We start from the raw sequence: 14,610 nt of genomic DNA, 5'->3' as shown, positions 1-14,610 counted from the left end.
TAAGCAATCTTTTTAAATGTTAAAAACAACAACAAAACCTAAATCTAGTTGCTGGCAAAACCTGAAGTTTCCCTTAAAGTTTCTCTTCATCTAAATGTAAGATTTCCAAATTTATTTATAAGGGCAGGTTTTTTTTATTTTTAATTTAAATTTTTTGGGGTAAGGGGTAGGAGTAGGTGTAGGAAGATGTATATATGTATGTTCAAACTGTGCTGAATGAAAGCTGAGGATAAATTTGAGAATAGTAATCAATGTAGAAACCAGAGGGAAGAAATCAACTCTTTAGTAACTAGACCTACTCTTACAGTAATAATAAAATACCACGCATAAGGTAGAAGGGAATCTTCTTTCTTTGTTAACTTTGAAAGGGCTCAACCTGCAAACCCCCAGAAAGAGTCACTAAGAGAGGCAAATTTTCTTTTTCTTCTACAAAGAATCTGAGGTCTTCATGTGTGTATGAGGTCTCTTAAGTATAAATGAAAATGACCAGTGGTTGTCTATATAATCAAAACTGCAATTTTTTTCCCCTATTCACAAAAAGGTTTAAATGATTTAACAATGGCAGGCACATTTTATTTGTGTACTTTTCTGAGGAGTAATTCAAATGCTAGGATGGTACACTTTGATCTTACGCATACTGAATTCTAGTGTTGCTTATCTGAACATATACCGTTTAGATGAACAAGTAACTTCAGCACAACTACTTCTCTCTAACAATTTCAAACGGCCCAGGAAACCTCTTAAGTTTCTGTCGCTGATGACATACTTCACACACACTCAGAAAAGTAAACACTAAACTAAACAGAAGATCAGACAAACAGTAAACAAACTGCAAAGCCTGCTCCTGCTGCTTGATAATACGGGCAATGTTTCATGAGCGGACTACATGATAGCTGTATAATCCCATGACTACTTTGCCTTGGAACTGCCCAAGAGGGAGGGTCACAATTTATACTAGTCACCCAAAAATGTGTGAATGTATTTTGTAGTAAATTTATAGTAATGATACACTTAGAAGTTATCTACCAAACTGGTAGTATTTTTAAAGTCCTGGTGATTAAAAAGAATAAGCTTCAGTAACCTGAAAATGTTACTCAGAACTTCATTATTTTTTTTTCTTTTTAACTAGAGGATAATCGTTTTACAAGGCTGTGTTGGTTTCTGCTGTACAGTGATGTGAAGAAGCCATGTATATATAAATCCCTTTCCTCCTGAGCCTCCTCCCTCACATCCCACCCCTCTAAGTTGTCACAGAGCATCGAGTGAGCTCCCTGCGTTACACAGCAGCTTCCCACCCGCTCTTTTACACATGGTAATGTATATATGTCAATGCTTCTCTCTAGAGAATGGACCCGTGGACACAGTGGGGGAAGGAGAAGGTGGGACAAATCAAAAGAGTAGAAGAACTTCATTCTTGATGAAATGTAATAAATGTAGCATTACCGTAAGTTGTTTTATCCAACTAAAAATAACCTTTTTTGAGCATTTAATAATAACAGGTACTGCTAATATGTTGAATTCTATAGGGATCATTTTGTTTCCATTTATACCATGATTATCAGCAATATGTGAACAGTGAACTTCCAGATGTTCAAGCTGGTTTTAGAAAAGGCAGAGGAACCAGAGATCAAATTGCCAACATCCGCTAGATCATCAAAAAAGCAAGAGAATTCCAGAAAAACATCAATTTTTGCTTTATTGACTATGCCGAAGGCTTTGACTGTGTGGACCACAATAAACTGTGGAAAATTCTGAAAGAGATGGGAATACCAGATCACCTCACCTGCCTCTTGAGAAACCTATATGCAGCTCAGGAAGCAACAGTTAGAACTGGACATGGAACAACAGACTGGTTCCAAATAGGAAAAGGAGTATGTCAAGGCTGTATATTGTCACCCTGCTTATTTAACTTATATACAGAGTACATCATGAGAAACGCTGGGCTGGAAGAAGCACAAGCTGGAATCAAGATTGTCAGGAGAAATATCAATAAACTCAGATATGGAGATGACACCACCCTTATGGCAGAAAGTGAAGAGGAACTAAAAAGCCTCTTGATGAAGGTGAAAGAGGAGAGTGAAAAAGTTGGCTTAAAGCTCAACATTCAGAAAACTAAGATCATGGCATCTGGTCCCATCACTTCATGGCAGATAGATGGGGAAACAGTGGAAAACAGTGGCTGACTTTATTTTTTGGGCTCCAAAATCACTGCAGATGGTGACTGCATCCATGAAATTAAAAGACGCTAACTCCTTGGAAGGAAAGTTATGACCAACCTAGATAGCATATTAAAAAGCAGAGACACTCCTTTGCCAACAAAGGTCTGTCTAGTCAAGGCTATAGTTTTTCCAGTGGTCATGTATGGATGTGAGAGTTGGACTGTGAAGAAAGCTGAGTGCCGAAAAATTGATGCTTTTGAACTGTCGTGTTGGAGAAGACTCTTCAGAGTCCCTTGGACTGCAAGAAGATCCAACCAGTCCATCCTTTTTTTTTTTTCCTCAACCAGTCCATCCTAAAGGAGATCAGTCCTGGGTGTTCATTGGAAGGACTGATGCTGAAGCTGAAACTCCAATACTTTGGCCACCTCACGCGAAGAAATGACTCACTGGGAAAGACCCTGATGCTGGGAGGGATTGGGGGCAGGAGGAAAAGGGGATGATAGAGGATGAGATGGCTGGATGGCATCACCGACTTGATGGACATGAGTTTGGGTAAACTCCGGGAGTTGGTGATGGACAGGGAGGCCTGGCGTGCTGCGATTCATGAGGTAGCAAAGAGTTGGACACGACTGAGCGACTGAACTGATACCATGATTTTACATATCACATGCTTTCAACCTCTGTGTTCTTAGCTTTATTTCTCATTTTTTTCTTTGTCTTTCTGGAGTCAATTCATTTTTATAATAAGAATTTTGGAGCTGTAAGTATACTTAAATATACTTTAATCCAACTACCTCATTTTTGTTAAATCAGGAAACTCAGAAATAGTGCACGGCCAAGGTCTGCACCTAGTTAGAGACTAGGAAGGAGACTTTAGGTCTGACTTATTCTATACATAATACTGCATCTTTTTATTATTGCAGCTTTATTGCCTTGGCTGTAAATCACATACCATTAATATTCTGGTCTTCCTGGAAGTGTATCTGTCCAAACTACACACAGAATTTTAAGTCAAGATATTAGTCTTTCACTGTTTGTTCCTATACCATTCCACATTCTCTCTAGTAGTACAGTTAAGGTGGCAGAGCCACTCAAACCTCTGGGAAAGAGAAAACAATTCTTACAAATAGTTTGATAATTTAGATCCTAAAATTCTGAGTACAGTCAACATTATACATCAGTAATACTCTGGCTACCTGAACTAAAACTAACTTGCCCACCTTTAGCAGCACTCATGAATTTCCTAAGCATTCCCTGCAGTGTATTTCCTTGGTTTAGTTTCCAACAACCTAGAAGAGTATAGCTTACCTAGAAATTTTACTCTTCTAAATTTACTCTTACTCTAAATTTTGTTCTTCTCTTCTTTAGCTATAAAGTGTCAAAGAATAATTCTGACACCAAATCCTTTGATAAGTATAAACAGCTCGATCTCTTATGTACCAGAATATCCCCTTATTTATACCCAGATTTCCTTAAGTCCATTTATAAAGATCTTTTATAGATATTTTTCATCCAAAAGAACACAACAGAGAAACAGGGATAGTCACATAAAAAGTTTACAGTTTATTTATTTTTAAAAGGAACTTCCCTGGTGGTGCAGTGGATAAGAATCCACCTGCCAATGTGCCAATGCAGGCAACCCAGGTTCAATTCCTGGTCCGGGAAGATCCTACATGTCGTGTGGCAACTAAATCTGTGTGCTACAATTACTGAGCCTATGTGATTCAACTACTGAGTCCATGCCCCGCCACAAGAGACGCCTGCACGCTGCAATGAAGAGTAGCCCCTACTTGCCGTAACTAGAGAAAAGCCTGTGTGCAGCGATGATGATCCAGCACAACCAAAAGATTAAAAATAAATAATTTTTTTAAAATTTAAAATTAAAAAAAAAAAAAAAGAGGGGCCTTGTAAGTTAAAGCAATGCATGAGTTTCTGTTTAGGATTTGATTTATTTGTTGTTGTTTAGCCTAAGTTGTGGCCAACTCATCTGTGACCTCATGGACTGTAGTTGGCCAGGCTCCTCTGTCCATGAGATTTTCCAGGCAAGAATTACTGGAGTGGGTTGCCATTTTCTTCTCCAAGGGATTTTCCTGTCCCAGGGATCGAACCCACGTCTCCTGCATTGGCACGTGGATTCTCTACCACTGGACCACCAAGGTAGTCCCATTTGATTCACATCCTACATATTAATATAAATCAAGAGCCCCTATCTTATGTAGACTTATTCTTGCTATTATAAATTATAATAAACCTAACCCCCAAAAGCCTCTACTCAAGGTAAGAATATAAGAAGACATTTTACAAACTCAAGGTGGTTGAAGTACTATATCCACTTTAGATGTGGCTGAGGATAAGGTAGGCTAGCAGAAAATGCCCAAGATATAGAAAACCTGATAAGAAGGTGGGCTGACGGTATTTCTGTGTATCTCTATTTCATAACAGAAAAACTGATTTAAAAATCATTGCCTTAAAGATATGGGGCCTCAAAAAAAAAAAAAAAAAGATATGGAGCCTCTAAAGTATCATCAATAATGAGTTACAGTAGATTTTATAAATAAGTAGTCTACTGCTTTCAAATGAAGGAAGTACAACACTTTGGTAAGTTGGCCTTCTGTAACACTTGCTTTTGTTGTCACCTCTAACATGTCCTCAGTCCCCTGCTTTCATCACTTCCTTTAACACAAAGCTACATTCATCTAAAAAATCTTTCTTTCATCCTTTCCCCATTTCTTTTTGTTTTCTCTCACTCTTCCCTTTACTGTCCTTTTTAAACTTGTTCTGGAACCCGTCTGCTATCCCATCATTGCTTTCCTCATGTCTGGACACTCCTGTTCCTGTATTCAAAGACATCTGCAGCCTGCCTGAGTTTGCATGTTGCTTTCTAGATGCTCCAAATATCCAGTTTTAACTTGCATTTAAGCAGCTGTGCCTTCTTCTGGCCTAACCAATAATCTACTATTCCTCCTACTTCCCCACAAATGTACCATCCCCTCAGATAATCCAGCTAATTGGTAGAGTGGTAGATTCTTCAAACCAAGTCACATTAATGTAAACAGTTGATAATCTTTACTTATATCTGCCCACCCCCCATCCTATCACATGACCTTGGGGGGAGCAGGGAGACAATGCTTTACTGGGTATAAATCTCATAAAAATTGGATAGAAAATTTGAATTGAGGATGTGTGTAGTGGAATTAGTTGGAAACTCATCTTTAAACACACAAAATCACCTATTTCCCTATACATTCCAGCCTTGGAATAGTAAAGAATCGGTAAACAAAGAAAACTGATTTCTGTTGGGATTTCCTGATTCTATTTGCTTCCTAAGGTCTGATTTAGTTATGTCCAACCTTTGAGATCCAATGACTGAGGGCAAGTAAGAGAATGGTTACTTTATGGTATGCTGAATATCTGTGCTGGCCTCCAAGTCCTGGAAATAGATAACACTGTCAGTCAGGAGATTCTAGTTCACTGAAGCCCTAGTTCTAGAAAAAAGAGAGGTGTAATAGTCTACGAGTTATAGATCCAGAAGATCAGAAAGATCTCAAAGTTTTTTTGTCCGGTATCCGTTCACCTCTCTTTCCCCTCTAGTTGATTACAGAAACACTTGTTTTGATTATATGAAAGTAATATTAATTACAGTTTATGGCTATTTACTCATGGCACAGTAACAAACATCAAATTGTAGTTAGCTGTAAGCTTTACTATATTTTGGGGTTTCCCTTGTAGCTCAGTTGGTAAAGAATCTGCCTGCAATGCAGATCTGGGTTGATTCCTGGGTCAGGAAGATCCCCTGGAGAAGGAAATGCCAACCCACTCCAGTATTCTTGCCTGGAGAATTCCATGGACAGAGGAGCCTGGCAGGCTACAGTCCATGAACTCGCAAGAGTGGAACATGACTTAGTGACCAAACCACTACCAACTTATTATATTTTACTCAAGTGCTTGATCTTTGTAGTTTTGTTCATATGGTAGGTTTGCTTTACTAATTAAAACAACAGTTCCAACAAGTAAAAGGAAAATTAGAAATGCCCAATAAGTTCTGGTTGAATGAGTTAATAAATACTGTGTATACTTAAAGTGGCATGTATCAAACACTCAAACATAGACTGAGCACCTAGTATATGTAGATCAGGGGCTACCTTTAGTTCATCTGGGGAAAGTAGTCCAGACTTCACTGAAAGTTTGCTGAGGATAGAGAAGGGTTTTATTCTACCTACAGCAGGACACTCACTAATGACAACCCACCATCCCTCTATTCTCTCTAGCTATACAACCAACTGGAAAGTTAGTTCTCTTTCTTCAACCTCTTATTCTGATCATCCATTCATTGTTATTAATTAGTAAAGTGCTTTAAAGTTGCAAGTATTTGTGAGTATGTAGATAAACGGGAACCCTTGTAACATTGCTAGTAGGAATGTAAAATGTGCAAGTCATTATGCAAAATAGTTTGGCACTTTCTCAAGAAATTAAATACAGAATTACCATATGATTCAGTAATACCTCCCAAACTGAAAACACGTATTCAAACAAATTCATACTTGTACACAATAGTCATAGCAGAACTATTCACAATAGCCGGAAGGTAGTGACAAACCAAATGTCAATCAACAGATGAATGGGTAAACAAAATGTGGCATATCCCTATGCTACGGACTGAATGTTTGTGTCCCCCTAAACTTCATATGCTGAAGCCCTAAATCTCCAACGTGACAGTATTTGGAGGTGGAACCTTTGGGAGGAAATTAGGTCATGAACAGGATTAGTAAGAAGAGACACAAGAGAGGTGATCTCGCTCCACCATATAAGCAAGAAAGTAGCCGTCTGCACACCAGGAAGCAGCCCTCATCAAATACTGAATGTCAGCATCTTGATCTTGATGTTCCCAGCCTCCAGAACTGTGAGAAATAAATGTTTGTTATTTAGTCACCCAGTTCATGGGTGTTAGAGTTGCCTGAACTGATTAAGACATAATATAATGAAAACTATATTTGTTGTTGCTTAGTCACTAAGCTGTGTCCGACTCTTTTGCAACCACATGGGATTATAGCCCGCCAGGCTCCTGTCCATGGGATTTCCCAGGCAAAAATACTGGAGTGGGTTGCCATTTCCTTCTAGGGGATCGTCCCGACCCAGGGATCAAACCTATGTCTCCTGCATTGGCAAGTGAGTTCTTTACCACTGAGCCACCTGGGAAGCCCATAATGAAATATTATTCCACCGTAAAAAGGAATGAAATACTGATACATGCTACAACATGGATAAGCCCTGAAAACATGCTAACTGAAAGAAGCCAGACACAAAAGGTCACATATTATGTGGTTCCGTTATATGAAATATCCAGAAGAGGTAAATCCACAGAGACAGAAAGCAGACTGGTGGCTGCCAAGGGTCAAAAAAGGAGTTAGTGGAGACTGAATGCTTAATGGGCATGGAGTTTTCTTCAGGAGCAATGAAAATGTTGTGGAATCTGAGAGAGCTGATCACTGGATTGTCTACTGTAAAATGGTTTATCTTACTATGCTACATGAATTTTATCTCAGTTTTTAAAAAAGCTTAGAAATTCATAAAATAACTTAGTTGTTTTAAACTTTATTTTCTTTAGTAATAATGGAAAGTTATTAGCCAGTGACTAAAGAATCAAATGTAATTACTTCAGAAATGATGTATGTGAACAGTGAAACAATCTTGATTTTTAAAACCTAATCAAATAAAAGGTTTAAGCAGTATTCTCCGTTTCACTGAACACAAACAGGTGCATGCACACATTGAAGAGTATGGATTAAAATATGTCTCAATTTAAGGAGAATTATTCTCCAAAATATATCCATCATAAATATCACAAGATGCATCATGTGTGTGCATCTGAGTTTCTACCAAGTTGTTTACTTAACAAGGGGCTGTCTTGATTTGTATATTTTGAGAAACAAAGTACTTGCTGGAGGAAATCCTTAGCATGGGAAAAAAAAGATCAAGGTTCCCTTTAAACTTTGGGAAACTTTAGTTATCTGACAGAAATGGTAAAAAATGAGGCAAAAAAAAAATCTAGCACTGACTTAGTAGCTTCTCATGCCACGATCCACAGTTTTACTGGATGTTACCGTATGCAAATAAAACGCAGTGAGCTCAAACCCAGTGCTCTATGACAACCTAGAGAAGCAGGGTGGGGTGAGAGGTGGGAGGGAAGTTGAAGAGGGAGGGGACATATGAATGTTTAGGGCAGATTCATGCCGATGTATGGCAGAAACCAACACACTATTGTAAATCAAATATCCTCCAATTAAAAATAAATAAAATTTAAAAACAAAAGTCTTTGAGATACTACTTTATAAAGCAATCCACTAAATAATTATATTATGCATAATATGACACATTTACGTAAATAGATGGATGTAGAATTTCCAATGGTGGTCTCAGGTAGATTCAAAAAGAGCTTCATATCAAAAACTTTAGGCAATGTACCCTAAAAAACTATATAGATGGTTCAAAAAGTAGCTCTACTGATTACAAAGACACAGATGTGAAAGATGCATATAGAGTTTGAAAAATATTGTTCTATAAAATTTGAGATGTAAAAAAAAATCCTAAACTACTGTGTGTGCGCTCAGGCTGACTCTTTGTGACCAACCCCATGGACTATTGCCCACCAGGATCCTCTGTCCACGGATTCTCCAGGCAAGAATACTGCGGTGGGTTGCCATTTCCTTCTCCAGGGGATCTTCATGATCCAGGGATCTCTTGCCTCTCCTTCACTAACAGGTGGATTCTTTACCACTGAGCCATCTGTGAAGCCCAAACTAATATTAACTTTATATAACTTAAATCTATTTGAGTTAACAGAAAGAATCCTTTTGGGATCTTCTAAATGGGAAAACAGAGGATCACTTTATATTCAAGGGTTATCAGCATTAGTATTAGAAAAGAGCTACACCATAAAATCATAAAGTGATTACTTTGAAAGCTAAAAGTAATTCTTTCAGGACTGTGATTTTAATTTTATCTATACTTCCTCTGCATTTTTAACATTTTCTTCCATCTAAACGCATGACTCTTGATTAAAACAAAAGCAGTTAAAGAATTAAAAGTAAAATTTATTTTCTCAAGATGTCTAAAATTTTTATGACACAGAATTAATGAATTTCTGTTGTGGAAGAGAATAACAGTCTCCCAGTCAAACCTTCTGCCAAACAGGAATAATCTTACCTACAATATTTGACATCATCCAGCTTTTCCCTGATATACAGATCAGTATTTTGAAAACACCGTGTTCCACTATTACCAGTTGAAAACATCTTTACTGATTCCTAAATATTTATTTAGTCTCTCCTTCATGCCAGGGGCTGGGGCCTTTATTTGAGGTATTTTTCTCAGGAGTCCCTTAAATCTTCACTTTCAAGGCTCTATATTTAATTCTGCTCCTTTGTATACTCTACCTGGTGTTCATCAACATCTTAGAGAGGCATAGTCAGGACTTAAAACAACATTCCAAATGATTTCTGATGAGCCCAAGTCAAAATTAATAGTTGCAGGAAACCTGAAGATTTTTTTTTGATGAATGAGATTACATAAGCATTGCTAGTAGCTACATAATACTGACAGTTTAAGATTATAGTCAACTGAATCATCCTATAGTCAACTGAATCATCCAAGTCTATTCTACTAGCAACTCACATCTTCCAAATCTAAAGTTTAAGAAATGTATTTTTCCACAATCAGTTTTAAAAAAGCTTAAAAGGGGGAAATTTTTTTGCTTTATAATAAAGTAAATTATATCTATTTCCTGATCACAGAAAGCTCTCTATTCCTTCTATATTTTTAGCTTGACTAATTAATCAAAACAAGCTATCTATTTACTCCTGGTTTTATCTACAGGGAATTGGACATGTTTAATGTTCAGTTTAGGAAGAACATCATCAGCGGCAGTGTGGCTGATGAATGAATGCAAAATGACCATCCCTGGGCTTTTTAGAAACCACTAATACACAAACTCAGTTTTCCTATCAGTGTTTTCTTAGCAGTAGCAATGATGCCAAGGCTCAGGAGAGATGAAAATTTCTCTTCTACATCCCTTATATAAGTTCTAAGATGGGCTTTATAGGACTCCAGTTTTCTCTGTCTGTATGGCATCTAAAATTACACAAATATAGCCACCAATTTATTTCCAGGTTAAGAAAACTTGATATAAATTCCTGAGAAACAAGGAATTTTAACATTCGAGACATAAATCTGAAGATTAAATTGTACGTCAATCTTATTAGTGATAAACCTTACTCAGTGAAATCTCTGTAACTTCTCCAGTACCAAGATTTATCAGAACCTGCTAAAAATTAGAGAAGCTATGCCTATTTGAAAAATTTAATCTGCCTTTATTTTTCTCAAAACCATATAAGTGTGGTAGCCTAGTAAGTGGTTATATAGGATGCTCCCTTCCTGTATAAGTACTTAATATGCCTACTTTTACCTTGCAAAGATTTAATAGAAAATTAAAGTTACACATGTGTAACTTTCCCAGAAAATGGTAAAAGGATTAAGTGTTAGGAGTTACCTTGAGTGGTGAAGTTGAAGAGTGCAGGTGTGTCTCGCCCATTTGGTAGTTTGACATTTGGGTCCCGTAATTCATCAAAAAATGAATGTGCACAAGCTTCCAGCGGTGTCAGCCGGGCAGTTGGTGTATACTCCAGCAGACGGCTGCACAGTGCAATCGCCTCGGGTGGAGTTCGGGGTCGGAAGACCTACAGAATAAAAAGAGAGAGAGAGAGAAAGTACAGTTACCGTTTCATGTAAGAATATTTGCAAATTATCGTCTGAGTACTGAGTTAATTCCCACCATGTAAAAAACATGGTTGCATTTGTGAAAGAAACCTTTTAGAATGAAAGGAGTTAACTGCATACAATTTACCACATTGGGGTGAACTGCTAATTAAAGACTACATGAAAAAGGCTCAGAGAAAAATCTAGGGGAAATGGAAAAAAAAAATCTATACAAGCTAATCGTAAAGCAGTACAATCAAACATGCAACAATATATGACAGGCACAAAACAAAGTCTCGATTCTGGGGGCAGTCCCAACTAGAAGAATGCAAAGTTAATTTTAAAGTTTTGACTGCTGTGTTAAGAGTTATAGGCTTTGCCTCTTTGGTGTGACTTTTTTTTTTTAGCAGAACAATTGTTGACAATCAACAGCACTGTTCAAATCTGGCAATTAATATCTTTTAAAAAAGAAAAGCTGTTTATTCTTTAATGATTTGGTATTAACTTTTCAATAAACAGAGCCTATTATTATTTGAAGAAATTCTTCAATATCCAGGACTTCTCAAAATGTCCAAAAATATTTTCTCAGGTAGCTGTTATCTTAACACGGCCAGTTTATCCCTTATTTGAATAGATATTCTAGGGTTTTAATCAGGAATAGAGAAACTTATTTTTCATTAAGAACACTAACTCACAGAAAAAGTAAACTGAAAGCTATAATAAGGCAAAATACAAATAAATAAACTTATTTAAAGGAAGAGAAAGCTTTCTACTCATCTATGTCTTAAAACTTCAAATAAATACATAGAACTATGAAAAATATACTTTGTTTTAAATTATGGATAGTTAAAGAATAAATGCAGAAGGGAAAAACAAATAAACATAAATATCTGGACAGAAAGCTTTTGAAATTAAAGAAAAATGAAACACATATCCCTTGACAGAAGAACACAGACTCAAGTAGGGGCAATGGTGGAAGTTGACAGACACAAAAGGGAAAACAGATGTGTAAAAATGGAGGGCAAGAGGCCTACACGTGAGGAGAGGACATGCAGACTGTGACAAGGCACAGAGGAGTCTGAGAGGCTTGTTTTCTAATGAGAAAGGCTCATGTAACATTTTGCTATTCACCTAGGCTGAAAGCAGGAGAACTGGTTACTACTACAGAACTCATTAGATTATGAGACTATTTATAAGAGTACTTTCTACACTGAAAATCCTTTTTTCATTTTGAAACAAAGTTTATTATTAATAAAGACATTTTCCTTGGAAATTGAGAAATCTTGGCTTGAGTAGGATATTAGAAATTTATTTGTGAACATTAAAGATCTTAGTTAATTTATTTGGCTGTGTTAGAAAACCCTCTCCACAGTTACAAGCTGCTTTATCTTTATTATTTTGAATAATCTGACTTGCCTCCGTCAAGGAGTTAACATACTATATTATTTGAAATGTTTACATCTTTCACTGTTTGTGGTCATTTCCCCCCTCTTGCTCCCCAGCCAGAACCATAATCAAACTCAAAATGTAGAAGAAAATAACCAGTGGAAACATTAAGAAATTTTTTATGAAAATACTAAGCACTACTGACTTATTTTACCCCTGAGGGAAGTTTGTATTTATTTGACAGCACATGGATTTATTTTATAAATGTTAGCTAGTCTAATAAAAATGCCTCTGACCAATAACGGGAGCACAAAAGTAGAATTAAAAGTACCACCACCAAAAGTAGAAATAAGTATCTTTTAACATTCAAACGTAGGATAGGTGGACAGTGAGTGTATTTTAAATGAAAAAATTCTGTGTTATATCTGTTAATAAACCAGTATTTTAAGTGTACTTCTGATTACTAAAAAGAAAATCATCCACGTCTTTTTTGATTTCTTACTGACTAAAAGTCACCATCAATGTTGGTACTAAGGCACATAATAGCTTACTCTGCCAGGGAACCCTAACTCACAGAATCAAAGAGTTAGAAAAATAATGAAAAGAATTCATTCTAAGAACCTACATTAAAATCAAGACTTAACCTGCCTTTTTAAAAAAGTACCCATTATTATTTCTAACCCCTTGAGAGATTCCTGATGAGAAAAGCCTTGGTTCAGTAATCTACGGATAAAGGTTAAGAAAATTATGTGGGGTCAAATCCCAGCATACCCAAAGTCCAGATTTCTGACCATAAGACAGGGTGTGGTAGCATGCAACTTTCAAAAATTATAGGCCAAACTAGAAAGTTTTTCTGAATTATCTTTGTGTCTAAAGAAAAGGAAACCAGTAACTACTGTCACTTGGCTTTTAATAATGAGGTTTCTGCTGCTTTTCATTCCATACTAAATTGTTTTAAGAGTCGAAGTCTTTGGTTCTGTGGGGTTTTGTCAATATTTATTCTTGTAAAAATACTTCTCAAACCCCACTCCTAAACTTCAGCTTAGTTATCAATAAATCATTCAAGAAACTGAGACTCTAAATATATACCACAAGCAAAACCTATACCACACAGCTACCTACTTTGTTTTTATTATTACATTTCAAGAATGAATAACTAGCTTTTCAAAAAAGTTTTCCCCCCGAGTTTTATAGACCTGCCCTGAAATTTTGGGGAAAAAAAATTAAGTACATACCCGCACTCCTGAGGTGAAATGTCCTGTTCCTGACGAATCCTAAAGATGAGAATGCAGTGAAATAATCCAAACAGGGGAAGTCAATCCAAAAGAGAATAGTCCAGCAAGGAAAAATATATCCAATGTTATAAGAAATCCATGGTGTGGAGGGGGGGGACATAGAAAATGTTTATACAGTTATAAACTTTAAACATCAGTCTGCACAGTAGCAAGTCCAAGTTTTAAAAATTATTTCACCACAGTGTATGCAAAAAAAATTTGATTGCGCAATGGTGAGGCACAGTAAAGAAATTAAATTTTAATTTAATTATGTTCTGATGCCAGTGCATTTATTAAAAAAATATAAAACCAAAAAAAGTTAAAATCAAAATGAAATCTAGAAGTAAAATTCCCAAAGTAAAGTGTTTGGTCTTCTACGACCTGGATTCATTATCCATTGACATGGCTGGGAGGGGGCATATCAGCCTGCTTTTCAAGATGTGAGTTCCCAAAATGCTAATTTTTCTCTATTAATGAATTCCAGTAACACAGTATAAACATTTTTGCTAAATTATTAGTGATGAGAAGAAAGTGATAAATTTATTTAATTTATAGATTTCAAGCCAGATATTTTCAATTTGTGTGAGCTAAGAAGGATCAGGCCACCGCGGATTATTCTCCATTTTGGATTGACTTCCCTGATAAAAGATATTTACTGACATTCTCATTATCTTAGGACTCTTCAAGAAATTGACATATCACCTCAGAAGTGCGGGTATAAACTTACTTTTTCTATTGTGGGCTTTGCTCCCTCATACCCTTTCCTTTTTGGAAAAACTCACTGAAAAAAATTCTGTACCTCTGAGCACTACAAATTCAACACAGTTCCATCTGCAAATATGCCCAATTCACCCACCAAAAGCTAAACAAAAATATATACAATGAACAATACAACTAAGGGACAGTCACAGTTATAGGTGACATGCATAGTAAGTAATGTAAACCAACACCTAGGCACAACGGAGCCAAATATGCAAAAGGGAGGTAGCAGGGTCTATTATGTCTAGGTATTGAGAACAAAAAATGGCAGAACTCACCAG

At 36.5% G+C, this 14,610-nt stretch overlaps 1 protein-coding gene across 5 annotated transcripts in view; it reads right to left on the bottom strand.

The window, feature by feature from the left end:
* GSK3B (glycogen synthase kinase 3 beta) overlaps positions 1–14,610 on the bottom strand; it is a 202,429-nt gene that overhangs the window by 18,904 nt on the left and 168,915 nt on the right. For 4 of the 5 annotated variants that reach the window (XR_009696998.1, XM_061167078.1, XM_061167080.1 and 1 more), the window contains exons 9-10: positions 13,532–13,570; positions 10,705–10,891 (exon numbers count right to left, since the gene is read on the bottom strand). Coding sequence is in view for 4 of the 5 variants with exons in the window: in XM_061167078.1 (XP_061023061.1) it covers positions 10,705–10,891; positions 13,532–13,570 (226 nt within the window). In the remaining variant the exon portion in view is untranslated. The remainder of the gene's footprint in view (positions 1–10,704; positions 10,892–13,531; positions 13,571–14,610) is intronic. The other variant, XM_061167079.1, reaches the window with a different exon arrangement.

The sequence above is a fragment of the Dama dama genome, chromosome 19, assembly GCF_033118175.1.
Source record: "Dama dama isolate Ldn47 chromosome 19, ASM3311817v1, whole genome shotgun sequence".
Lineage (NCBI taxonomy): Eukaryota > Metazoa > Chordata > Mammalia > Artiodactyla > Cervidae > Dama > Dama dama.
This window is presented reverse-complemented; position numbering and strand designations above follow the sequence as displayed.